Here is a 27416-nt window from a genome sequence, read left to right as displayed (position 1 = left end):
TCTCGTTTTTTGTCGAAATTGAGTTATGAATATTTTAATTTAAAAAAATATTTATTTATGGAATCTACTATCTTACAATGATTTTTAAAAACCCAACAAAATACAGTAAGATTGTTTTTTTATTTTATTTTTTTCCAAACGAATTCTTAAAAAGTCGTCTCAAAAATTAAAAAAATCTAGATACTCCTTTTTGAAAGATGGGCGACTATAAATAGGTGACTAAAAAAATATAGAAAAAAGATATAAACACTAGTATGTACCTAGTAACACTAGTAGTAAGAAAAGAAAAAATATAGGACAAGAAGTCAAAACATGCGAATGAATGGTTGCAATGTTTATCCCATCAAAAATACCTTTCCATGTACTTATTCCTCAGTAGGCGGTACTTTGAATCTGTGAGCTGGCGTGGAAGGCTCTGGATATCTCGAGTGGTGAAAACGATGTTTCAAAAAATTATAGTCCTTAAAATGTTACATGATTAGAATGACAGTTGTCAGAAAAAGTGACGACATAACTTTGTAGTAACGTCAAAGGAGTTATTTATATTGACACACGAAAAACCATTTGTATCTGGCGTGTTAATTTATTTATTTAATACAATGCTTGAAACATAAATCAACATTAAAATATAAAATCAGCTTTAAAACTAAAAGAAAACTCAAATAAACCTAGTTATTAACGACGTTCTTACAAGGTTACATCATTTTGCAAAAACGTTAGGGACAAATTGATCGAAAAAAAAATTAATTCATTTGATGTTGTTCGTGAAAAAAGTATAAATGTCTAATTTTTTGGTGAATAGTTGTGTTAAGCACACTATAATAGGCTTTTTTGCGTTTTTTATATCAATTTTCGGAAACAGAGTTTCATGATTGCATGAAATAACTGATAAAATCGATTTGATCAGTGATCAGTAATCTCTAATGAAATTAGTTTGACAGCTGTGATTCTAATCAAGCTATAGGTATTTTAAGGACTATAATGTGCCGTAAACGTACGTGTATAGTATGATAAGTGGTTGTTACTGTTTAAAAGTAATTACGGAAAATAAGAATTAATTCAAACGTTTTTATATCCTTTATTGATTTTCACAGGAAAAAAAAATTTCGACCATTTTTATTTTAGTACAGGTAGGTAGTAGATATTTTATTTACACGGTATGGCTCAGCGCCGTGGCCAGACTTTGTAATCAGGGCACACCAAAAAAATGTCAAGGCAGGCTGTTTTGACATTTTATACACAAATATGTATGAATAGGAAAATATAATTATCACTATCCGTCCGCACCTAATGGCCCATAGAACGCTGCATTGTAGTACACTAAATGCAATGTACATCAATCACCTGTTACATAAAGGTAAGGTGGTCAGCCTTACGCTTCGGGTGCCAGTCCAGCGTGAAATATTGCAACGAAGAATAACGGTTTAAATCAATATTTAAATGATTTTTTTTCAAAGTAGGATAACTTATTGTTATCGTATAAAATCAAGATACGCTGCGATTGGTGTATCTATGTAGTGCCCTATGCACCGTTAAGTGCTGAAAGGGAATTAATAAAAAAATAATTCATGAAATAGGTATTTTTAGCCACAATAATTATTTATAAATACTTATCCTTACCTGTTTTAGTATTCAGCCAAAAAAAACTTCCGAGTGGTGAGCAATCTACTAAAGCAGCAAACAAGTTAATTATAACTAGTAATATAATATAATTTATGGTCACCATTATTAGGGGGGTAAATGGATACGCACTGTGCGGGCAAACTAGTAAAACTAATATATTAAATGTCAAAATTTGGTATAATTATTACATTTTATAAAACTTTCTCAATGTAATTACAGCTATTCATCTAGAGAAAGTGATTACTAAATTTTAGAAATGTGATTATTTGATAACCAAAATTATTTCGTTTGCATTTTCGATTACGAAATTGTCATTAACCTAACTATTTTGTTAAAATAAGATCTCATTTTTTCGAATAATTATTTCAAACATACCTACATAAGTAGGTATTCTTGTATTGTTTTTATATTTATCTAGAATTTAATTCAGCAACGTTCTGCGTCATGTCAGTATCTCTACGTCATGTTTGGAAGATTGTGATTTGTTTGATCCCAAAATTAGCGGAATAACCTGAAAACGAAACGTCATTTATTATCTTTATAAATATACTAGCTGACCGGACAGACGTTGTCCTGCCCGAACGTTGGCTTGCCTTGGAAAAATACTTTTTATTGATAAGTAGGTACGTAGGTACTTGTTTGTGATTAAATTCCAAAACTAAAAATGTTTTTTTTTCTTTTTTTTTCTTTATTAGGGCCTACTACCAAAACTTGATAACATCGGCCAAAAACAAGTTACATTTATAAACATAAGAAAAACATAAACAGACAGGAATAACAATATACATACAATCAAAAGACAAGAAAAACATCAAAATATCAATTGTAATAATAAACACATATCCAAACCAATAAAAATTTCAACATAAATTGAAATAGGCTCTAACAGAAAAACCCACCAAAACCTGATAGTGCCTATTTAACAGAAAATAGAAACTTACAGTAAAATTAGAAGGAAGATAGAACTTAATAACTAGAAAAATTACAACAAAATAATCAAAATATTAACAAACTTAATCTTATATTAATGATAAATTATAACTATTAAAATTAAAATTAAAAATTAAACATCGGAAGTAATAATGACAAAATATTTTTCATCGACCCACCAGGGCTACATTCAACGAGAATGCATACACAAAAAATGGAAAGATGTTGTTTTTTTATGCTTAAAAAAGTTTGTTTTTGAATGTTTACAAATAACATTCGCTTTTCATGAATCCCAATTAGATTATTTCCTTACATTCCTTATAATGTAATTCCTATCTATTTATTTTTACTTGATTTTTGGTAATAGGTACTAAAATAATTCAATTCATTTTTGAAAATCGCATTCATGAATAAAGTGCACCTCCGTTGGTAAGTAGAGTTTGACATTTGCAAAAAGAGTTCGATATTTGAAAATTAATTATTTATTCCGTTTTGGAATTCAACCATAAACAAGTACCTAGGTACCTACTTATCAATGAAAAATATTTTTCCAAGCTAATAGCCGCCAAGCCAACGTTTGGGCAGGACAACGTCTGTACGGTCCGCTAGTTTTTAATATATTTTTAACTTTTTAAAACATTCTGTCAGCAATAAGCATACACAAACAAAATAACACACTCCATTGTAAAACTGTGAGATAATGTAAAAATATTGTAAAAAAAAGTATAGCTATAAAATTACAACTTAGTCGATAAATAAAATAATTATAAAAAATAATATAATACCGACGCCTAAGATGCTTGCTGATTGATATGTCACTATATTCAAAATTGAGTTACCCATATGTATTACATTTTTTCAGAATTTTATGCTGCATCGTATTAGCCGATACCTAGGAATATTGGACGTAAATTTTAGCGTTTATATAAAATAAATATCGTATCATGTTCATAAAATCAATTAATTTTTCATTTAATACTATTTAAAATTTCTAAAACGAATTGTGGTTTATGTTTACGTGAAAATCTGTTTTTGGTTTTTCTACAGAACCTCATAAGTTAACATAGCATCTGTCTTACCTACATTGTTTGGAAATTGATTCAAAATCAAAAAAGTGATGCTTGTTTTCCACTTTAACGTGACTCTCGTGCGAGATTCATTTCATGGCATATCAGTTATTTAGCCTTTACATTTTTAAGCTTTCCAAGTCTGACGATCAGTCTGACAATCAATCAAACTTAAAATCGTATTTGATTAACCATAATTCAAATGCAGTTCCACCAGAAAATGCGAAATTCAGTTATTATTTACCTGCATTTTTTTAAAAATAGTTTTATGATACGTGGCGTTTCGCTGCTCTGAATAACATATCATTTACGGCATACTAAAAAACTTAGGTACTATGTGATTTTTTTATTTTTTTTTATTTAAATTTTAAACATTCTGTTTTCAACGGCTATTTTGATAGTTGGTAGAACGTTGATAAAAAGAATGCGAAATTTTATGTCAATTATTCCACGATTAGTTGACTGTTTACCTCATTTCCAATGAATTCCAAAATTGCAATTACTTTCTTAATTTCTTCAATGTCTGGGATAGGTCCGGGAATAGAGAGGCGGGCTTCGTTCTCCCCGTTAGTTATGGTCTCTCTGGCTTGGTGACTCCTCAGGTAGCTTCCTATCTTCTCATGACCTGGCAACGTCTGAAGATTGGATAGTAGTCTGGAGACGTGACTGGCTGGGTAGGAGTTTGCCTTTGGATTTCTGGCAGTTTCCAAATCTGACGATCGACTGATAACAACCTTGTAAATAAATTATTTATTTGATTGACAATCGAAAATTATTTTTATCATACTTTTGAAAATATTATTTTTGAATAATTTGCGTTTTAAAATGTTACCGTTAAATTTCAACTACATTTGAATGTTAAAAATATATTCATTTTTCTTTTTTTTTCAGTAAGACAATAACGGGCATAAGACAATAACAAAGCGTAATACAATAACATTTATTCCAGCATTTTTTTTTTTTTCATTTCATTTTTTTGCACCACAACAGGCCAGGAGGCCCAATTACAGTGGTGAATTACACTACAGAACAACCAGGCTTGAGAAAAATCACATTTTAATTTTTGTGTTCTCACCGGGAATCGAACCCGGAACCTTCCGTGCGTGAGTCAAGCGTCTTGACCACTACACCACGGAGGCCGCATTAGGCTAAGTTGGTTTTAGCAAGCAATATTGCTGAATTGCAAAAGCAAGTACTGAATGATTTGTAACAAACTAGTTTGATTTAGATTTGTAATAAGACGAAAACTAAAATTAATGAGAGGGGAAAAAATAATGATTAACAAAAAAGTCTTGCACAAGAAAAAACAAATTATATTTTCGGACTCAAAGAAAAACATAAAACAGGCTGGTATTGTGTAAAATTAATTTACTCTTAAATCAAAGGATTTATCTTCAAACGCATGAAGGAAAATATTATATATATATAGAAGACACATCCTAAAAAAATATATAGTTGGACAATTTAAAAGATCCCACTAAAAATACCTCTGATACTGGTTTTCTGAGAACATTATTTCATTATTTTTTTATGGGTGTATTTTTTCGCTATCAAAATATTTAAATATATTATCTTACCGAAGCATTTATGTTGAAAAATGTTAAACACAACACCAACCCAAATGAAATGGCTACCGATGAAAACATGGTCGCGCTTGCATGGATTCCTTTAAAATGATGTGTAAAATTAATATGGATTCTTTAAAATTGAATAATTTTTAAATTGGATAAATCAATAGTCATTAAACTAAATATAATGACGATATTATCCGTCGATTATTGTTTGATGCTCGCATGCTACTAATGTAACTTAATTTGGCTATTAAGTACAATCTCCATTGAAGATTTTCATATTACAAATCTGATATTTTTTATAAACTCGGCGTTATTCTTAAGTAGTAAAATCATTAACATAAATATGTTGATACATATAGCCACAAAATAAAGAATTTATGATGGTAAATACTTTTTATTGATTTCAATTAAAATTCTTTTTCCCACTAACGTATATTTATTTTCTTATTTTTTTCATGTCTTTTATCAATCTTTATATATATTTATATATCTTACTTTATTTTATCATTAATTGACTTTTTATCAATACATCGATACCTCCCACGTACAATATCGTAACCCACAAATTATATTTCTATAATATTATATCATTAGTTTCAACGAAAAAAAATAAAATATTTTGCAATCTGTGTTTTTTTGCAATGGTCGTATCTCATATTCGTCAGAATGTTAACTATTGTATAAACCCTTTCGATAATTTTCGCGGGACGAAAGAGATGACCGGAAGCGGCGTAAGTATCGGTAACGATTGTATTCTTCGCACTAGACGGATGTCCGCCGCGTGCATTGTTTTTGAAAAGCGTTTTTTATATATTGTATCCAATATTAATCCCGCTTGGTGATAAAGGGGTATTTCACCCTCTCCTTGTAAATTCTGATGAGCTTATATGTCCTGCTCGAAGAAAAATCTCTGATTTCATTTAAAATTAAATTAATTTAATTCCTCTCTCCTCTCTCTTCCCAAATAAAAATAAATTGTTCCAATGTCTTTATGATTAGTTGAAAATATTCCTGGGGGGTGATTGTTTTTCTTTTCTTATTTTCACAAAAAAAAATTTAAATCGACTCTAAAAATAAAAAGGTGGAGATTTTAAGTACAAGGTGGCGCAAAAGTTGTCTCCCGATGTTCTTTGACTGTATTTTTTTTTATGAATGAAATTTTTTTATTCTGCTTTTGGATTGTGTTTATTCGATAACTTAACTTTTTTTCCATTAAGACTTTTTAATAAAGACTCTTAACTTCAAGAAACCCCACAAAAAAGTCAAGAACGGTTAAATTGGGTGATCTTACCGGCCAGTGCAAATCACTAAAACGAGAGATTAAGAAACCCTGAAACACAGCCCTCAGAATATTAGTTGTGGCTCGTGCAATATGCGCCGTTGATCCATCGTGTTAGAACCACATGTTCTCCAATCCCAAAATTATCTGTAAAGACCGCCGATTGATGCCCAATTACGTGGCACGTCGTCTGGTGGATACTCCGGGATCCTCTGCGACATATTCAGCCACAACCGGGATATTCTCAGCAGAACGGCTGCTCCGGGGCCGGCCAGACCTGACAGCATCTCATGTTGTCTCATACACTACTTGGCGAACGGCTAAACGCCGTAGTGCTTATCCTGTTGGTGTCGGACGACCGGGAAATCTGCGCCCAAATTCACGCTGCGCCAACACCACTAACAAATTATACGACGAGTATAGCAATTCATGTCTTATTGACGTGTATTTTGTATCTGTTTACTTCACAAATGTTAAAACAGAACTAACATTCCCTGCTATTTGCAAAAGTTATGGCATCTTCCGACAGGGTGATGACTTTTGCGCCAAATCCAAGTTAATAAGAATCCAAGATTTCATGTTAAATTAGGTTTTTATCTTATCAACAAAATACAATAAAACTCGATTAGAGCTTGTCTAAGAAAACGATACCATCAGACGATTTCATAATCCAACTGTTTGCAGATGATGCACTAGTTTATATATGAGGAGATAATTATGATACAATGATAAATAAACTTAATTACGATTTAGGAAATATATCAAAATGGTTAAAAGTAAATAAAATAAAATTTAATATATCAAAAACAAAATATATGAATATTGGGAAAAAAATAATACCCCAGGGTTACAAAATCAATATTGATAATATGAATATAAATTATGTGGACGGAATAAAGTATCTCGGGGTCTACTTGGATAGATATTTAAATTTTAAAAAACACACTCAATATGTAACAAAAAAAAATTCAAAAAAAATTCATTTATGGGAAGACTACGAAATGTAATAGATTTAAAAAGTAGTATTCTTATATATAAAACAATAATATGTCCACACATAAATTACTGTTCATTCATTCTTTTTTTATGTAATGAAGGAGAAATTCAAAATATACAAATTCTTCAAAATAAGGCAATGAGGATTATACTAAAAATATATATATATATTCTAATGTAGAAAGAATGCACGAATAAATTGGCTTGCTCACAGTAAAGCAACAAATTAAATATAATGTGGCAATTTTTAAACATAAAATAATTAAGGGGATGAATAAAATAAAAACAATAATAAAATTTAACCAACAATGTCATACATATGAAACAAGGGGTAAAAAAAGATAAGATTACCAATGAGGAAAAAAATTGAATCTCAAAATTCATTGTACAAGGGATTGAAGCTGTACAATGAGTTACCTGAAGAAATAAAAGAAATAGAAAAAATTGAAATATTTGAAATTTATTTGAAAAAATATATAATTAAGAAATTTTGATAAAAAAAAAAAAGTAATATTATTAAAAGTTTATATTAGTTCTTAAAATGTTATGAACCAACTTTATAAAGCATAAATAAATAAATAACCTAGCCGATTTGTTGTTCGAGTTTTGACAGTTAACAATAGTCATTAATCAATTAGAACATTAATTCCTGGTAATGTTAATTCCTTTCTTATGCATACCGACATATTAAACTAACATAAACAAAACTTTAGAAAAACTTCTATTGTTATATTTAATATTTAAAAAATGGAAAAGCTAAAAGTTACACAGTGTGTTAAGTGGCCACTCAAACCAGCCAATGACAGGTCATAAGCCCTGTAAATGCCTTGACTTCCATATTCCCTTCTCAAAAATTTTTCCCTCTCTGTTGAAATAAATTTAAATATGAACAACTCCCTAGGGAGGAAATCCAGTCAGTCTGCAAGCATTTGGACATAATCAAACATTGTTGAATTACTACCTGGTAAAAGAAGAAGTATAAAAAGTGGGAAATTGTTTTCAGGCGTTGCCTAGTAGGTGATTTGGTTCAGCCGTATGAATCTCACCCACATGATAAAGGTTTCAGCTCTTTTACTTCACAAAAGTCAACAGATGGAAGAGTTGAGGAAATGTGGATGTTTAAACATGGGCAGAATGGTGAATGTTACACAGTGTGTAAAGTGGCCACTTAAACCAGCCAATGATAAGTCATAAGCCCTGTAAATTCCTAGACTTCCATATTCCGTTCTCAAAATTTTTTCCCTCTCTGTTGAAATAAATTTAAATATGAATAACTCCCGAGGGGGGAAATCCAGCCAGTCTGCAAGCATTTGGACATACTCAAACATTGTTAAGATAGAATTCATTAGTTAAGTATACCTTGATAAAGAAGGTTATTTATGATTAATGTTGTATTTTGATGTTGCTTTATAATTTTTAAATGTGCTTCATTTTCGTTGTGAAAATTTTCATAATAATAGTGAATCATGTCCATTTTATTTTATTTTATTCGTACTTCTGATATTAATAAAGCCTTTTTGTAACTTATTTTTTGTCTATTTATTTAAATTGATTTATGTACTAAAATAAATTAAGTGTTTGCAGCGAAAATATCCCTGGATTTTTCAATAGTCTTTCAACTTTAGGTCTAATTATCTCAGAATCAGGATCGATGGACTTGATCCATTAATATTCTGACCCACCCATATTATTATCGCATGTGTATTTTTGCAAAAACCGCAAAACATTTTATGTTTTTTGTAAGCTTATCTTAATATCGATCAAATTCTCACACAGTTAATATTGATGGTCTGGTCTGATGACATCAGTCGATGGCCTATAACTTATAGGCTATAAGCTATAACTCCCCTGGGAAACATTATTTCAGGGATTTTTTATTTCAATAAATGTCCTTCCATGAAACCCCAGAGTTCCGCGGAACACCTTTTAGGAACCCTGCCCTGTGCATCAGTAAGTGCGAATATGGGAATGCTGATAATGAAATCATATTTTTTCAGCAAACTTAAATCAAAACACCGATGAAATATTTTTATTTTAATAAATTTTTTAATTATAATAAATTAATTGGAAAATAAAATAAATAATTTTAAAAACATTGAATAATAAAGTAATTATTTTTATACTTAGATAAGTACGTTCTCTAGTTGAAATTCGTAGTATTTTACAACTGAAATCCATGAATCTGGTTACGGTACCGTGCCTAGTGTTGTGGACTCACGGATTAGAGGTCCGAGGTTCGAACCTCACTCTACCTCAACTTGATTTCCATTTTCTAATAGTGATTTATTTTCAACTCGTTAAAAGGGGCCACCAAAATTGAAATATTTGGGTAAACTATAAAAACGCTAATATTTATTTTTTCCATTTAAAAAAAATGTATTTTTAAAATATCTTCACAGTAACATAATAGATTTTTTTTTCAAACTTATACGCCTGGTAATGTCAATTTAATTTGGTTGATAGTTTTTCTGTCGACTTTTCCTGAGTGAGTGGTAGGAAGCTTTTCCATGAAAACGACCCCGTCTCTAATGCGCTTGTATTCCGATAAATTTTCTGGAAAGAAATTAACATTAAAATTCATATCCTTGTGAATTCACGGAATGGATTATGGAAACACAATAATCTAAAAATAACGAATAATAGTCCGTAAAACATTTTATTCAATCCGAAAAAAAATACCAATATGACTTCTCAAGCGGGATCGGGCTGTGGTCCCGTGGCTAATGTCGTGGACTTAACGAATCAGACTTGATTCCCGTTTTCAACGCATTGAAAATTTCAGTCTAAAAAAATCCACTCACTATTAAAAAAAAATAAAACCAAATAACTAAAATCTCATTTTCATGTAAACGAAATTAGCCCCTTACCCTTCCCGCACCTAATGGTGCATAAGGCATATCATTGGTTAACTAAATGCAGTGAATTTCGATCACCTGTTACATGAAGGTAAGGTGATTATCAGTATTACGCTTTAGGTACCGCTCCAAATGAAATATTGCAGTTTGAACTGATATGAATCAAACCCAGCACCTCAAAAATGGTATGCGATCGCGCTAACACTCACATACATGAAATAAAATCAATACATAATATTTCATTTGTTTAATAATGAACATTAACTCGCGGGAAGTCGCGGCCGTAAGCAAAAAATGAAAAATTAGCAGGGAAAAACCCCAGGATTATAATTTTATTTAACTTTTGCCTCGTTTGTGTCTGCGACCCCGCCAAGCAAGGGGTTGCCTGTCATTTTTCTGCCTATAAGAGGGTCGCGAATTCAAAAAGGTTGGAAAACACTCAAATAAGGTATTAAGAAGTTAATTTCCAGATCACCAACCTTTGACAATATTCTTGATGTCTTCTGCGGTAACTTTAGCACCTGGTGCAAGTTGCACAAACGCCTTGGTGTGGTAATTATCATCCACCTGTTTTATTCCCACGATACATACGTCATGCACTCCGGGAAGTCTTCGGATCACCTCTTCCAATTCACATGGACTTATCTTCAACAAAAACCAAACTATCATTAACATCGTATCAGTATAAGATATTTAATATACCTATTTTTAAGATACATCCAAATCATTGTTGACCAATACTGCATTAAAGGATTTTGATTAAGATAGCACTGGATTCAAAGAATTCGTTAGATTAATCTTAAAAGATTTAAAGATAGAGATTTTTCATAGTCTTGTCATTGACTAGTTTATGTTCACAAATAATATGTGAAAATTTATAAAAATTTAAGAAGTTTAAGTTTGTAAGTGATAATTCGTGATAGAAGTTCATTGTAATTTATTATAGAAAATAAAAGACGAGTGATACATTAATCCTAAAAAAAATAATAAGGTATATTCTAAATATAAAAATATATATTAAAAATAATGTATTGTATTGTTGCAATTAAAAATAATATACATACAATACTTAAACTCATTATAAATATGATTATATCAACTCACAAGTTAGCCTGAAACACTTTATAAAGGATCCTTAAGACAAAAATAATTTTATTTAATTTACTCTCATAAAATTTTGAATTCTCTATCCTTACCTCTACTTTGTATAAATACATTGAATTTCTTAATAAAGATACCAGTCTCGAAGATGTTGCGAGAGCGATGAAACCGGTAACTGGATATTCCAAATTTGTGGATTAAAGTATCACTCGTCTTTTGTTTTATATAATAAACGTCAAGAAGTAATTTTCGACATTATGTTAAAAAAAAAAACTGGTTGAGCACCTCTGAATTTTCGGAGTTGTGTATACCCCTGTTTTCGTTTCCGGAAACCGTATCATATCATCGCTTGATGCGTTTCGGCCAATCGTCACCCGCGTTTGTTTGTGTTAGTTGGTCACGAACATAGACCTTCTGGAAGTTTCCACCATAAGTATGAAAACACAAGGGTCATCACGCACGGTTTGCGTTAGTATTATTGTGGCCGGGATGGAGAAATCTTGTAAAAAGAATCGCAATTTTTTCTTAGAGGGGCAGACTCCCCTACACTATGCTTCAAATACCCTACAACTTTATCCCTGATGGGGTGAACCGGTGGTAGGTTTTGGTCCCTTCCGTTTTCAGGAACACACACACGAAAACGTTATGACACGGTAACTAGCTACTAGCTAAAGACTCCACGCCCTGAATAGTCAATTTTTTAATGTAATTTTTTAAAAAAAACCTATTCTATTTTCAGTTTAAATTTAAACATACCGGTTGGCGGTTAAAGAATGACTAATTTGTGTCATAAGTTGAGTGGCATAAGTTGAGTGGCATAAGTTGAGTGGCATAAGTTGAGTGACATAATTTTAAAAGGCTCATGGTAAAACGCAGTCTGACTTTTCTTCATCAACATGTATTCCCTTATTTTCTCCATGGATAATGGCACTAAAATAGTGATTTTTGCATGATTTTAATTTAAACACGACGAGGCCTCTTAGCCAATCACATGAGGAGATAAAACGAAAAACTAACCCTTATTAAGAACAATATTTTGAGTTTGTCCAAATTTTTTTCGACAAGGACTGGATTCAACTCCCTAGGGAGCTGTTAATATTAAGGTATTACAACAAAGATGAAGAACATTTTAGAGAAGGTAATATAGAAGTCTAGGCTTCTACAGGGCTTATGACCTATCATTGGCTGGTTTAAGTGGCCACTTTACACACTGTGTAACATTTACCGTTCTGCTCATATTTGAACATCTATATTTCTGCAATTCTTTTATCTGCTGATATTTTTGAAGTTAAAGAGCCGAATGACAGGTCATAAGCCCTGCAAATGCCTAGACTTCCATATTACCTTCTCTAAAATGTTCTTCATCTCTGTTGTAATATGTTAATTTTAACAGCTTCCTAGGGAGTTGATCCAGTCCTTGTCTACAAAAATTTGGACAAACTCAAAATATTGTTAAATATTGCCCCCAAGTTAATTTTTCTTACGAACATTACCGATATTTCTTATCTAATACATTTTTTATGGTAATAGATTTCTCTGAATTATGTGTGGTCTGTCTTACTAGGTATAACCTGTTTAAGGCAGACATTTTTATGTGTAGAGCGAAATAAACTCAAAACATGACTACTAAATTTATTTAACAATCATACAATTTTAAGTTTACTTTATATTTTATGAAGTGTATGTTATATAATGTTTAGATCAACGATTTCAATATTTTTTATTATTTGCCATATAAATAAAAGGTACATTTTAAATAAAGTGCTGTAACAGATAATACAAATAAACGCCAACCTGATAATTATGATACTTGAACATTTCCTTTATTCTGTCAACAAAGAAAAAGTTCCCATCTTCATCATAGTACATCAGATCTCCAGTTCGGAACCACATATCCTCATCAAATGCCTGAGTTGTGGCTTCTGGGTTTCTGTAGTAACCCTAGAAGCAAAGTATATATTTGATCATTACCAAGTGAGGGTCAGTACAAGAATCGCTGCAGACAGAATAAACAATTGGCTAGAATGAACTTTTCTGAAACATCTAGGTTAAGGTTCTGCGGAGATAGAAAAATGGCCGCGTCTTCGATGGACCATTGGTATAACCCGAGGATATATGAGCGCTTGTTCCCTACTTAATTACCCATTATTTTATAGACCTAGGTTCGGTGGAGGAGATTAAACATTAGATATGACCACCATTTATAAGAATGGGAATAAATCAAATTGTTTTTATTACAGTTCGAAAGTGAATAAAACTAAAAACAATATACGAATACTCGTATATTATATACTTACGGAAAACATTGTGTAGTCAGATTTCATGTTTAGTTCCCCCGTTTGATTTGGTCCCAATTCTTTGTTGGTTACTGGATCAACGATCTATTTGAAATACAAATATTTTAATTTCGGAACTATTTTAAATAAATATTAGCTTTTGTCTGTCATATCTTAAATAAATGTAAATTATGTTTCATAATTAACTAATTCAAAAATGATTCTGAGCTATTTTTCGCCAATTAAAATTTATAGTATACACAAAATTTTCTTTCATTTAGGCAGTTAAGTTTTTTTTTATTGTTTTATGTTATAATTTAAATTTTGAATGCTGAATATTACAATAAACCTATGTTATTTGTTTACGTTTGATAATAAGTCGAGAGGGTTCGAACATCAGACATCTGATGCGTGAGTCTACAACTCTACCACGGGACCACAACCCGACAGGTAATAATAGTTCAAACGGTTTTAAAATTCTGCATAATTCTGTTAGTGTAAAATATAAAGTTTTCAATCGGGTTAATTACCAAATTGTCTTTTAAGGGGTTTGTTGTGAAATCTCTTTCCTGAAATCAATAACATGAAAAAATGACACCATGGTATTTACTCACTTTGAATTTAACCCAGGGTACAAATTTACCACATGAGTTTGGAATAAGCTCTCCGGGGAGACAAACTATTCCTGTTAATTCCGTCATACCGTATGTGTTAGACACCTTCCCATTGGGTAATCTATTCTAAAATAAAAATAAATCTGTAAGTACAAACCTTGACCAAAAAACACTAGTCTGCATTTGGTTTAACCTAGAATTTAAAAAAACAAAAAAAAAATTGGATAACTTTTTTTTCTTTAATAACTTTCAAGTTTAAGTTAATTTTTAAATCATTAGATTATATTTTACACAAATACTTTGTCTTTAATATATATGATTACCAATATACCTAAGTCTAGTCTAAATTTCAAAAGTCGTAATTTGGCGATGGAAAGGTACTTAGTTAGATTTTAGTTATATAAAAATTTTAGTTTTTTTTTTATCTGAAATACCTTAGAAAATAATTATTTTCATCGTATGTTTGTTTACTTTATTTTCAAAAAAGCGTGATTTTGAAATAACACAATTTTGCTGCCCTAGTTTTTGTATGTTCAAGAGACATTTTATTTGTTATTAAAATCAAATAAGTAAGTGGAGATTGGCACTCCACAAACGCTGAAAATACTATTTACTAACGAAAAAAAGAATAATTCTTTAGCTACGTAGACGCGTAATAAGATAATACACGTATTGGCATTCATAACTCAATTTTCTAAAAATGGTCTTTCGAACATACAAGAACTAGGGCAGCGATTAAAAATGGCAAAATCGTATGATTAGCTCACTTTTTGTCAGAATCATGATCAATAATTTTCCCATTTCTAGGACTATTAATTACGATTCTTCCGGAGTACGATAGCCTTGTTGTTTGCAAATTACATTTAAGATCTATAGTAGGGCCAATTTAATAGGTCACATTTGAAATTTGTCGGTTTTAGCCTCATAGTGAGGTGATCCGCTTAAAAACATCGATTAAAGTTAACGAATCGATTCGGACTTCAAACATAATATATGTGAATTGAATTCAGGTACTATGAAAAAGAACTTATAGGTACTGTAATTTTATTTACAAAATCAAAAGTCGAATCCCTGTCCCATTATTATTTTCTATCGTAAATTTAAGGAACAAAATAAGATAAGTACATAATTTAACAAAACTATCAACATTCGATTTTTCTGGGTAACATCCCTAGTGTTTAAAAAGAAAAAGGGTTCACTGATGCAACATTGTAACGACGTTAGGAACAGAAAAAGTTTATTATGTTTAAAATGGTTTAATAGTGAAAGTAAATCGTAAAATTACCTTCTTTTGTCGTTATTACAATAAATATATAATCGTAACTGAAAAAAGTTAAGCAATTGTGCAATTCTAAATTCGGAAAAATAAATAATATTTTATTACCGTCCTTACAAGGTTATATTGTTGAATTTTGATGAAGTGTCAAATGTGACCTATTAAATTGGCCCTACTATAACTATTACTAACTACATATTATGTACTCGTATATATTTTGGTGTAAGTAGGTAGTACCATAGAATGATTTGACGTCTTTAAAAAACATATTATTAACGTGAATTAATGATTAAAAAACACAAATATCATTAATAATTTATATGAATTAACCTGAAGAAAAAGTAATTTCGCGTATGGCAATACGCTTCCTATACATGCGAACACCATTACACTGGAGAAATCACATTGATCAATTTGTGGGTGGTTTAATATTTCAGACACCACCGATGGAGACATCATTACTGTTTGTGGCTGAAACAACAAATAATGTAAATTTAATTAAATTAATGACATTAAACTCAAAGTTAGAATGGTTCGATGATGTCGCAAGGACAATAATGACGGTATAGGCTGATAAAACTAACTTGAAACTGTCAACAAAATGACGTCATTTCAATTTGTATTGAATTGAACATTGTGTTCATTACAAGTGTGTCTATCACAACAAACCTTGACCTCGGAGTCAGTTGCAACAAAAAGTTAGTATTTTCATTATTAAAAACATAAATATTGTTTTCAAACATTTAAATAAAAGTGATATATATTTGTATAAATCTCTTACTATATTTTCCAAGTTTACCGGTTTCGAGACGTACCCGTCAGTACACTTATTGCACTAAGAGAATATATTAACATTTACAAAAAGTTAAGCTTGCAAAAGTTTAAAGTTATGTATAGTGCGGCCCGAGGCAAGTTTTTAGGGTGGAGCAAGTTCCAGTTATGGCACACCCCTTGGTTGCCGCTAATTCTCGTAAATTTATTATATTTACGGCGGCCTCCGTGGTGTAGTGGTCATGACGCTTGATTCACGCACGGAAGGTTCCGGGTTCGATTCCCGGTGAGAACACAAAAAATAAAATGTGATTTTTCTCAAGCCTGGGTGCTCTGTGATGTAATTCACCACTGTAATTAGGCCTCCTGGCCTGTTGTGGTGCAAAAAAAATATTTTATATTTGAAATACAAATATATTTTTTAAATTAAATTTTTATTTTAACGTAAACTCTATATACTGAGCCTTGCGAACAGCTGTACCTAAAGATAAGCCAACCGCCAAATGAAGCAATTATATAATTCATCTTTTCTATAGTTTGTTTAGTTTCCTTTCAAAATCAATATCATAATGTGTAGCATTAAGATTTGAATTCTCTATAGGTAACACTGCTTGGAAAGCGGGGCAGCTGGAAATTAAGGAGAGTTTATAAATAATAACAGCGGCGCCGCACCGTGGTGATGTGTCCAGAGTCCAGACCCTAAAGCTAGGGTTTCCTAGGACAGCGGTGCCCGTATCTTAACGGCCGTAGTGAACGGTGATGCGGTGGACAGCCGTCGCGAATCGTAACGGTGACTAGAGAGTGGATTTATTATTTAACGGTGTTATCAACACCGTTTTCCTAGGAAACCACTTTCTAGTCACCGTTACGACGGCTGTCCACCGCATCACCGTTTACTACGGCCGTTAAGATAAGGGCACCGCTGTCCTAGGAAACCTTAGCTTGAAGCATACTAATATTTCTGGCTTGCCAACCTTTCATATACTGAGTCTATTCCTAGTACAAGCAGAATTTGTAGTATTTTTGTGACATTTTGTAAAATATGAAATGTATGTATAAATAAATAAATAAATAATAAAATCAGCAAAATCAGAGTTCAGAACAATGAAATAAGTTAAAATTAATCAAAGAGTTTGGCAACTTTTTGTTTTCCGAATTTCATAGTTAGGCATTTTTATTAATATTTGGATTATTTCAAGATTAGAAATTTTACCTTAAATTTGTTTATGGCGTTAAATGTCATTTCAGCAGTTATCGGAAGTTCTGTGTAGAGTCGAGTGTATCCTTTCACGATAGAAAATAAATATCCAAATACACCAGAAAGCCAGAAAAGGGCAGAAGAAACGAATGAAGTTATCAATGGACCTTCCCAATCGTTTCCTCGTCTATAATGTGAAAACAGGTGAAAAATATTTTCAATATTTACAAAAACAAACAAATCAACGGGTCAAGTAAACAAGGCAGTAGTCATCTCAGGATATTTGAAAAATTATATATGGAAAAACCCTGACATGAAGATCAGGAGCAAAATTAAAATTTATATAACTTGCGTGCGACCTATCATGACATTTGGGATCGAATGCAGAGCAGACATCACAATTACAAAAAACGCGCTCAGAAAAGAAATCTCTCAGGAGCATTTCTGGCAAGAGTCTCCGAGGCAGAATAAGGAAATCGAATATAAGGGAAATATGCGAGATCGAAGACATCAGTATGCACATGTAAGAAGAATGGAACAACTCAGACTCCCTCATATGTGCAAGGTAGACGACTCCCGGGCAGACCACCTAAGAGGTGGATCGACAGCTAGCAATCGACCTCGCAGGAGGCTAATCCCTCTTGAAAAACAGGCCACAGAAGAAGGTAAGACAAAATTGAAATAAAACTAAACGTGCCAAACAATTAATATGCTCAATATTTTTAATTTTAAAACCTTACGATGCATCTACAAATATATGGACAAACTCAAAATATTGATGAAATACTGGTAAGACTAAGTATAACAAATTCAAAAATATTTTTAAGCATTGCCTAGCCCAGAAAAAAACACCAAAAATAACATTCAGCTCTTTAACAGACAGTTGAAGTTGACAGTTAACATTATCACAAGCATTGAATGATTTTAATGCGCGCGCAGATCTTAGTTCAATTATTTGTTAGAAAACAGGACCTTTTCTAATTTTTCTGAACTTGACCACATACTTCATCCAATTTGTGAATTACACGACACAATATTCATCGGGTCAATTCTTGCACAAGATCTTATGGCATTTTCTGATCCATGTGCGAAAGTAATTCTTGGCTTCCCTTTGTCTCCTCCACTCCTATCGGTTCTGCGCGTTCCTCATCCACTATCTCGGATGCAAACCTTCCAATAGCATTCGACCATTCCATTTGTGGGCTTTTTTGGGGCCTCGTATTCATTGGACTCCACTCAAAAACGATTTTTTGCGGCAACAACTGCCGCTACCCCTGTTTGTCTATCATTCGATTTTTGAGCGGAATATTTGACATATTATTGTGATTCTAAATACTCCATATTGCTTTTGTATTCTTTGGTAGTTATTTTTTACATCTCTTGTCAGAAAAATAATCTGTACTTATATATGAACTCTAATAATTCTGAAATACTAAAAACCGCCTCTACCCCGCTTCTCTTCTTCATCACTTTAATTTCGTTATGCGCAACGCCAGTCACCAAATTGTTCTGGAATTATTTTAATATTTCTTTTATAAAGTTCATTAACTTACGGAAATGATACATTAAACATCAGATTTTTGTGAGATATGCAGATTCCTTTTGGTAATCCCGTAGTTCCACTTGAACACGCAATAAATGCTATTGTGGTCCAGGGATCAAAATCAGTCACCCTAAAAAGCAATTATTTTTTATGTAATTTAAGTTATCGGTTTCCATAATGGATTATATTGTCTACAGACTAAAACGAATCAGTATTCCTTATCTGCACCTAATTAGTGGCGCATTCTATATTTACTCCAATCGCAGCGAATTTCGTTTTTTTTTTATTACATGTTCGTAGATAGATGATCAGTCGTACGCGTCACGTACCAGTCCAGGAACTATTAAATATTGTGATGTAAAAACACCTTTTTAAATTATTGTTTTTCACATCAATCGAGGCTGAGATATACTTGACAGTAATACGGAATTCGGTAGTTATTCCGAACTTGTGAGCAAAAATTGTTACAAAAATACTTGCAAGCGAAAATTCAATCATTGCATACATCTTAATTCTATGCATACATCATATTGGTCTAAAAATATTTATAGTTTTAAATTAGTGTAAGGTGTAAGTAAGTAAGTAAACATTGGTAAATTAATTTAATTTAAAAATCGAAATTTGACAGATGAACTTAATTTGTATGCAACAATTGAATAACTAAACCTAATATGTTTGTATAATAAGATAGAAAATATAAAGATTTTGTAAATACCATAAAACACTTCAGTTTAGGATTTCCGATGTTCGCCTTTCAATTGCAGCATTATTTAGTTATTAACGTTTTTCTTGTTTACATTCTGGTACATTTTTTATTACTTACATCCATAGAATTAAGAATAGTCCAGAAGGAGCGTAGAATCACATTTGAATACATCGGACTGTGTCCAAAAAACCCCATTTTGCCCCTCTTTCGGCGCGCGTATGCATGAAATCGCCGCCTAATGTTGCCAGATCGCGAAATATATAATCATAACACAAATGCAAGATATTTTTATTTTTTTTAAGTTCTTTAAAATATTATTTTACACGCGGTAACATTGATTGACAGAACAGAGCAGATAATTTAAAAGAGTAATTTTATTAATGAACTTTGAACTTAAAAAATAAAATAAAAATATTTGACATAAAATTGATATTTTTATATTTGATGTTTTAAAGATAATGTCGGTCAAATGTCCACCACGGAGTTGTTTAATCCGAGAGGTCCAATTTTCATTAGTTATCTCATTAGATGAGTAAAGTAGCGTAAACAAATTGACTACCCTGGCAAAACAACAAAATGCCCATTTTGTTTTTTGACAATCTGACAGATAGAAAAATAATTAAATTTTTAAGTAATGCATTTGCTACTTACACATGCATTTGCTATTTAGACATAAAATGTGATTCCATCCTGTTTCTTTAATAACCTGGTAGTATTTCTACACTTTAAAACAACACAACACGGCATAGTTGAATTCAAATCGGGAGTTGCGTACTGAGCGACGTCTAAAAAGAAACTAATGGGGAAGTTTAGTCGCCTTCTGTTTGATGCGCGTATACGGTTTCTGGACGTTTATTAATTCTATGCTTATATCACTATTTTTTTTTTTTTTTAATACCACATTCGTATTCGTATTCTTAAAGGTGAAAGTAAAATGGAAAAAATAAAAATAGAAAGTAACATGCAGGTTTTTCTTCTTATTGATACTTATGTAGATTTTAGTGGAAAAGAAGAAAATAAGAAAAAGAAAATTAATAATAAATGTAGAAACAAAAAAAATACAAAATGAAAGTAAATAATTCAATTAAGAAGAATTACAAAATCAAATAAAAAATTAATTATTGACATTTCTATTTGTGACCCAGTTTATAAATATTATTTGGCCAGAACACCCGAGTTGAGAGGTGAAAAGGCCACAAAAAACAAAGAAAAAGAAGAATAATAAATAGATTATTTAAAAAAGAGAGGCTTTAATTGCTCTTTTAAAGTAGGAGTTATAAAGTTTAGGGGCAACGACATTAGCGTGTCTCTGTCCTAGTGTTGATTAAGTTATATGTGTATTTGGTTAATTTAAATAAAATCTCTTTATTTTTACTTACTCGAAATCTTCTTCAGTTCCTGTGTTCCTAATTAAATCTGATATTGGGATAAATTTATGTTTAGAGTCTCCAAAAACTATAGTATTTGTGTTCATTCCCAATTCCTTCAGGACCTTGTCTATAACTGGAGCAACCGATAAATCACAAAATACTATTTTCGGTTGTCCCATAGTTATCATAGCCTTGAGCTCATCTAAAAGCAAACAAAATATAATCCATGCCATTGAACTAAAATATACTTGAAGGTATGCAATAAGTTAATTTATGTCAAATTCTAAAATAACAATTAACAAAAAAAAACCTCATTTCATTTCTCAATATTACGCGAGCGAAGCCGCGAGTAAAAGCTAGTGGGTAAATAAACAAAACTACGCACCGTGGACCATAGTGGCAGGTAATGGCAAAATGGCAACCCCGAGGGACAGGCAAGCCACCACAGGTATGGCTGTATCGTCACTGTTAACCCCGCAGATTATTGCCACGTCACCTGCGGCCATCTTGCGACGTGTCATTTCCTGGGCCAGCCGTATACTGCGGAGTCTAACAGATCCGTGTGTCTCAGTACGACCCGTAACTATATTTATCTGAAAAATAAACATTATGAATATTATGTAACATGATAATTCTTTAGTTGGTGAAATCCAGTCCTTGTCTGGAAAATTTTAGACGAACTCAAATTATTGTTGATCAATCCTATACCAATCCAAGAAGTATTGGTACTGCTTGCTTACCACATACCGCATCTGAGGACATAACTCTCCTTGGCGGTGCCTACATGCGCGGAAAAATTACTCATAGCCAAACGAGAAAAGCTGCCCGAAGGAGCTCTTTGTAATCTGGTAGCCTTAGCATCTTCGTGCTGAAAGAAGGTAATCCAGAAGTACAAAATATGCACTTCATTGGATTGAGAAACGAGGGAAGTAAATTCTTCACCGATTAAATGGATTGGACATGATCAATTCGCCAAAATGATTACAAAACTTTAAAGCACCTTTGTGAAAAGAGCAAATAATTAAATCTACACACCAGTTAAACTGTTTTTTATTTTCACAAATGATAAATAATATGTACATTTTTTTGTAATACAAAAAATAATTTAATGATGTATTTGATGATTTGATGATTTTTAAAGTCTAGATGTGCATTTCGAAGAAAACAGCCAGCCCTGTAGTTTGTTGGGTCATCCTGTATTGAACATATAATTTTATATTAACATTTACGTAAAGAATCACTTAATAAATTTTATACAATAACTTTAAAAATAATTTAATTACCTATGTGTTAAAGGAATTTTCGTGATTTTTATAAGTCTGGATGATCACACAACCTAAAATATGAATATTGCAGAAAACAGTCAGATCTAATATTGTATGATTTACCTCATTCAAACTTTGAATTCATGAGGTGAAATTCAGTATTAAAACAAATGTTTTTCAACAAAAAAAGTGCCAACCTCAAAACGATTAAAATTGTTAATAAATCATAATTAAAAGAAAATTTGCTCGGTTTTTGACACTTTTAATGCGTTGTACTTACATCAAAACTTGATGGTGGGGGTATCGGTAGTATACCTTTGTAGTCGGTCGGAAGACTTTTATCTTCAACTATGACGTCATACTGAAGCTATGTCATTTTAGAGCGTAGATATGTGTACCGTGACGTACTCTTTCCCTTGTTTCATATCGATGTACCTACCCAAAACTTGAAGATGGGGGGTCGGTAGTATATATTTATAATCGCTAGAGGGAATTTATCTTCAACTATACCGTCAAGGTGAAGGTCTTTATCTTCCCATCATAATCGTAGCCCAGGAACACCGTCCTTACAATTCGATAGAATAACCTATTTGATAATGTTATCAGTGCTCGTTCAGTTCATTTATTTGGAAACTGGCTGTACAAAGACAATTAATATTGGTATTTTATTTTAGATTACTATATTTTTTCTTCTTTTTTTACAATTTTTTTAAATCTACTTGTTTCTAATAATTGATAATAATGACGTAAAACAGTGTAGGTACCTGAGATATCTTATCGCTGTGTTTTTTCATATTTTTCAAGGAATTTCTCGTCAAATGGAGATCCATAGATTCTATTATCTTCTTAAAAGAAGCGTACTTTGCATCTCGATCCTCTTTTGAATCCATGGCTTTGAATCTGTGATAGAAATTCAATTGGTTAATAAGCTAAGAAAATAAACAGCAGACAGTAGCAAATTGCCAGGAAACTAGTTTTGAAAGGGACGGGACATTAAGAGGTACTTAAATTATGTCAATAACACTTGAGACTTTATTGCATTATTATATTATAATTCATCATCCCCATTCTCCTAGTGGTGCATAGGGAATTGTATTTGTAAAGCAAATGCAGCGTATTTCAATCGTCGGAAATATGTAGGTTTAGGCGATCAGGCTTACACTTCAGTCCAGCGTCAATGAAATATTGAAGTTCGAAAAACCTTTAAAATCAATATGCTTCAAACCTGCCAGGAATCAAACCCAGGACCTCAAGAACGGCAGGCGAACACGCTGACCACTACACAACGAGGCGGAGTTAACTCCACTCGATTTTCTTATTCAGTGTGAAATAGAACCAGAGTCTTGGACGAGTGTTTTCGACTCAATAGCTGCTCTCCGGTAAAAATCAAAATTCATATTTATCTTTTAAAAATTGCCTCTCGTTTAATGGACTGTCCTGAACTACTATGCAAACTATCTATTTAAGTTCCTTCCAAAGTTCTAAGGAATAACCTTCTTCTTCATATTCCTCTTTTTTTCTAAAAATTTATATTTATGGCGAACTTTTAATAATTTTAATATAATAACAAAATCATTAAACATAGATCTATTTGCGAATAATCATAATGACGACGTTTGCTTTTAAAATAATTTTTATATATTTTTTAGTTTCTTCTGGATTTACATTAGATTACTGTTAATTTTATGTTAGAGAATCCTTTTTAACTTACTGTGATGCTACTTGTGAAAACCTGTAATTGGCCTTTTAGTAATTTGTTTTGCTTTATATATAAGATAAATATAGCTGTTGGTTATCCAAATAAAGAATGAATAAATAAATAAAAAAGTGCTGAATAATGAAATTGAGTGGAGATAACTCCTCGTTCGCCTACCATTCTTGAAGTCCTGGGTTTGATTCCTGGCAGGGTGGACGTAAAATAATTATTTTAAAGGTTTTTTAACTGCAATATTTCATTGTTCCCGGACTGGCATCTAAAGCGTAGGACAGATCACCGTATCTTTAAGTTACAGGTGATCGAGATACGCCGCATTGTAAAGGCGGCCACCGTGGTGTAGCGGTCAAGACGCTTGACTCACACACGGAAGGTTCCGGGTTCGATTCTCGGTGAGAACACAAAGATTAAAATGTGATTTTTCTCAAGCCTGGGTGTTCTGTGATGTAATTCACCACTACAATTGGGCCTCCTGGCCTGTTGTGGTGGAAAAAAAAAAAACAGATACAGTGCGCTATGCACCACTAGGTGCGAAATGAGGAATGATGACGATGATATATTAATTAGATTATTTATTGTAACATGTACGCCTGTTATGCACTATCAAAATTTATGCTTTATAAAACTAGTCAAAATTTGCTATTTATCAAAACTTCTAAGAGTAGCTTTTGTTTTCATACCCCCAGAATGTGTACATTAGCCAATTCTTAGCACAGCTTGAAATGAGGAACTTTAGCCCTACGGGAAACTTGATACAAAAATGTTTTCTTGCGCGCGGTAAAAATTAGAGCATTAAATTGTACCATAAAGTTTCTTGAAAATGTACGAAAAAATATAATAATAATAAGCTTAGTATAGTTATACTAGGTCGTAAATATTTCATGTATAAATAGTTACACCGGGTATAGTTATTCCTTGATTATTATATTACTATAAAATCTAATAAGGAAGGCCTAGAATTCGATATATTTCTTGCATATTTTTGAAGGCGTACATACGAATTAAATAAACTATTTAAACGATGACAAACTATTATTGAATATTTTATCGGGACAAAATATATTTTAATACTTTGTTTTCTTTATAATGTATATATTTTATTGAATAAAGACTCTTAAGACATACCTGTTAATAGTGTCATCCAAGGAAATAGGTTGATTTTTTATCAGCGTAAGTGGTAAACAAACAGGTGGAAAATCCGGTTTGAATTATAACAGCCCACACGTCCACAGTCGCCGGCGTTGGGCAACAAACTAAAGCTGGTTGTGGTTGAACGAGTTATTAAATTATGACACAATGTGCAACAAAAACGCAAATAAATACACTATGTACATGTACCTACACGCAAAAACAGAGCAGGATTAGTATTACTTAAACGTTGTTATGCAGAAAGCAGCCAGTCCACAATTTTGAAAAAACGATATATTTATGTCATCAGGTGCAGAGTAGTAAGAACTCATTAAGGAAATATCACATACTATGAATACCGATAAAAAATATATTAAATGGATTTAGAATAATTAATTGTATTTTCAAAATAAAGGTAAAAAATAAATTTGATAAAAATATGTTGCATAAAAAACGCAACGTGTTTGGATGTGGTTGTTGTGACGTCAAGATTCGTGATAATGTTCTAAACAAATTTCAATGGCCAGGAACAAATAAACATGAGTCGTGGCGTACTAGGGGCGTGACCAATATAATGACAGTTTTGCATGTGTGAATTGAATTTGATGAATTTTTTACTGGACAGTATTTCATAGACCTTTATTACTTAAAAAATGTAAAAAATCGTGATATTTCCTTATAACCAGGCCTCGGCTTAATTAAACTCAATTGTCAGGCCGCTTTCGTACGAAAAACTGTAATAATCATCATCATCCTCTTTCCGCACCTAATGGTGTATAGGGCACCGCATTGGTACACCAATCGCGGCGAATCTTGATCATTTTATTTTACCATATATTCTTACAATTTGAGCTTACGGGAGTAAGAAAGCAAAAGGGCTGGATCACCAAATGGAAAATAATACTTAAAGATTCTGAAAGAAATCAGACCAAAAATGGACCTTTAGCTTTATTTGTTCATTAATGCGATTACACCGGCGCGCGGCGCCTCTGATTGAAATAATAATATAAGTCATTAATTTCATTTAGCTACACAGGCATACTAGTGTATACAAAAAGTATGATATCAGTAAGAAAATGTAATTACATCTGTGTACTTAATTCGAACCAGGAAACTATAGTTTATAATCAAGCAAACCAGAGCTCATACTAATGAATTAAGCCGCAAAATATTTTTCAGTCTACACTCAATTAGAAGGTTGCAAAAATTCTTACCCATTAGTACTAAATGCACTCTTGTACAAGCATTACTACTACCCATTCTAGATTACTCTGATGTTTCCATGACTGATTTAAGCTGTGAGCAACTCGATAAACTTGAACGACTTCAGAATACATGCATAACGTACATTTTTGGTCTTAGAAAATATGACCACATTTCTGATTATCGTAGGCAACTGAAATGGCTCAAAATTAGACAGCGGAGAGACTATCACTCCCTCTCACTTCTGTTCAATGTACTTCATAGTCCTAACGCTCCTATATACCTGCGTGAAAAATTTCAACGCTTATCAGTTCATGGTTTATCTCTTCGTTCTCATTCTCAAGGCACTCTCTTAATACCCATACACAATTCCTCTTTCTTCTCTAACTCATATAGTGTCCATGCGGCTCGACTGTGGAATCATCTCCCATCCACCATCAAAGATGTTACTACATTATCTCTGTTTAAATCACATCTGAAGAAACATCTCCTTTCTCTTCCTTAATCTCTCCTCCTTTCCTTTTTCCTCTTTCCTCTTTTTTCCTTTTTCCCATTGAGTAATAGTTTTGATTTAAGGTAATTTATAAACAAATACGTTTATTTTTATTTTTATATATTTTTGACTTTTTAATCTTTTTTTTCTTCTATTGAATATGTTCTGTAACTTGAATTATAAAAAAAAAACTTTTATTTTATTGGTTGGTTGGAAGAAATTGCCATTTGGCAATAAGCCCGCCAATGTACAAATAACATTATGTACAAAAAGTTAAATAAAAAAAATAATGCACAAGCTGAACCCAGCAACGCTTTGCTTACATTTGCTCACAATTTGATTACATACTCGTTCATGATTAAATGAACACAATCGAAGGTTTGATATCAATTATTGTATTTAGTTCAAATTAGATATTTACGTTTACATTATAA

At 31.9% G+C, this 27416-nt stretch overlaps 1 protein-coding gene across 5 annotated transcripts; it reads right to left on the bottom strand.

Moving 5' to 3' along the window:
- Positions 1–1781: 1781 nt before the first annotated feature.
- LOC148282119 (luciferin 4-monooxygenase-like) lies at positions 1782–25451 on the bottom strand. 5 transcript variants are annotated; one of them, XR_015822176.1, is made up of 13 exons: positions 25284–25451; positions 23209–23344; positions 21565–21772; positions 21189–21381; positions 19114–19233; positions 17576–17747; positions 15922–16062; positions 14316–14441; positions 13723–13806; positions 13220–13366; positions 10804–10969; positions 4091–4354; positions 1782–2134 (listed from the first exon to the last, which is right to left on the bottom strand). XR_015822176.1 is itself a non-coding variant. In XM_088225621.1 (12 exons), the coding sequence occupies exons 2-12, from the start codon at positions 23332–23334 to the stop codon at positions 9895–9897; spliced, it is 1611 nt and encodes a 536-aa protein (XP_088081747.1). In that variant the 5' UTR covers positions 23335–23344; positions 25284–25451; the 3' UTR covers positions 9491–9894. The 5 variants fall into 5 exon arrangements, 3 of the variants coding, with proteins under 3 accessions (XP_088081748.1, XP_088081747.1, XP_088081749.1); XM_088225621.1 differs by lacking the exons at positions 1782–2134; positions 4091–4354 and adding an exon at positions 9491–10022; XR_015822177.1 differs by lacking the exons at positions 1782–2134; positions 4091–4354; positions 10804–10969; positions 14316–14441 and adding an exon at positions 14473–14508 and having other exon boundaries at positions 13345–13366; positions 25284–25448.
- Positions 25452–27416: the final 1965 nt, after the last annotated feature.

The sequence above is a fragment of the Micrasema longulum genome, unplaced genomic scaffold, assembly GCF_059751315.1.
Source record: "Micrasema longulum isolate JH-2025_06_02 unplaced genomic scaffold, ASM5975131v1 h1tg000376l, whole genome shotgun sequence".
In the NCBI taxonomy this organism is placed as follows: Eukaryota; Metazoa; Arthropoda; class Insecta; order Trichoptera; family Brachycentridae; genus Micrasema; species Micrasema longulum.
This window is presented reverse-complemented; position numbering and strand designations above follow the sequence as displayed.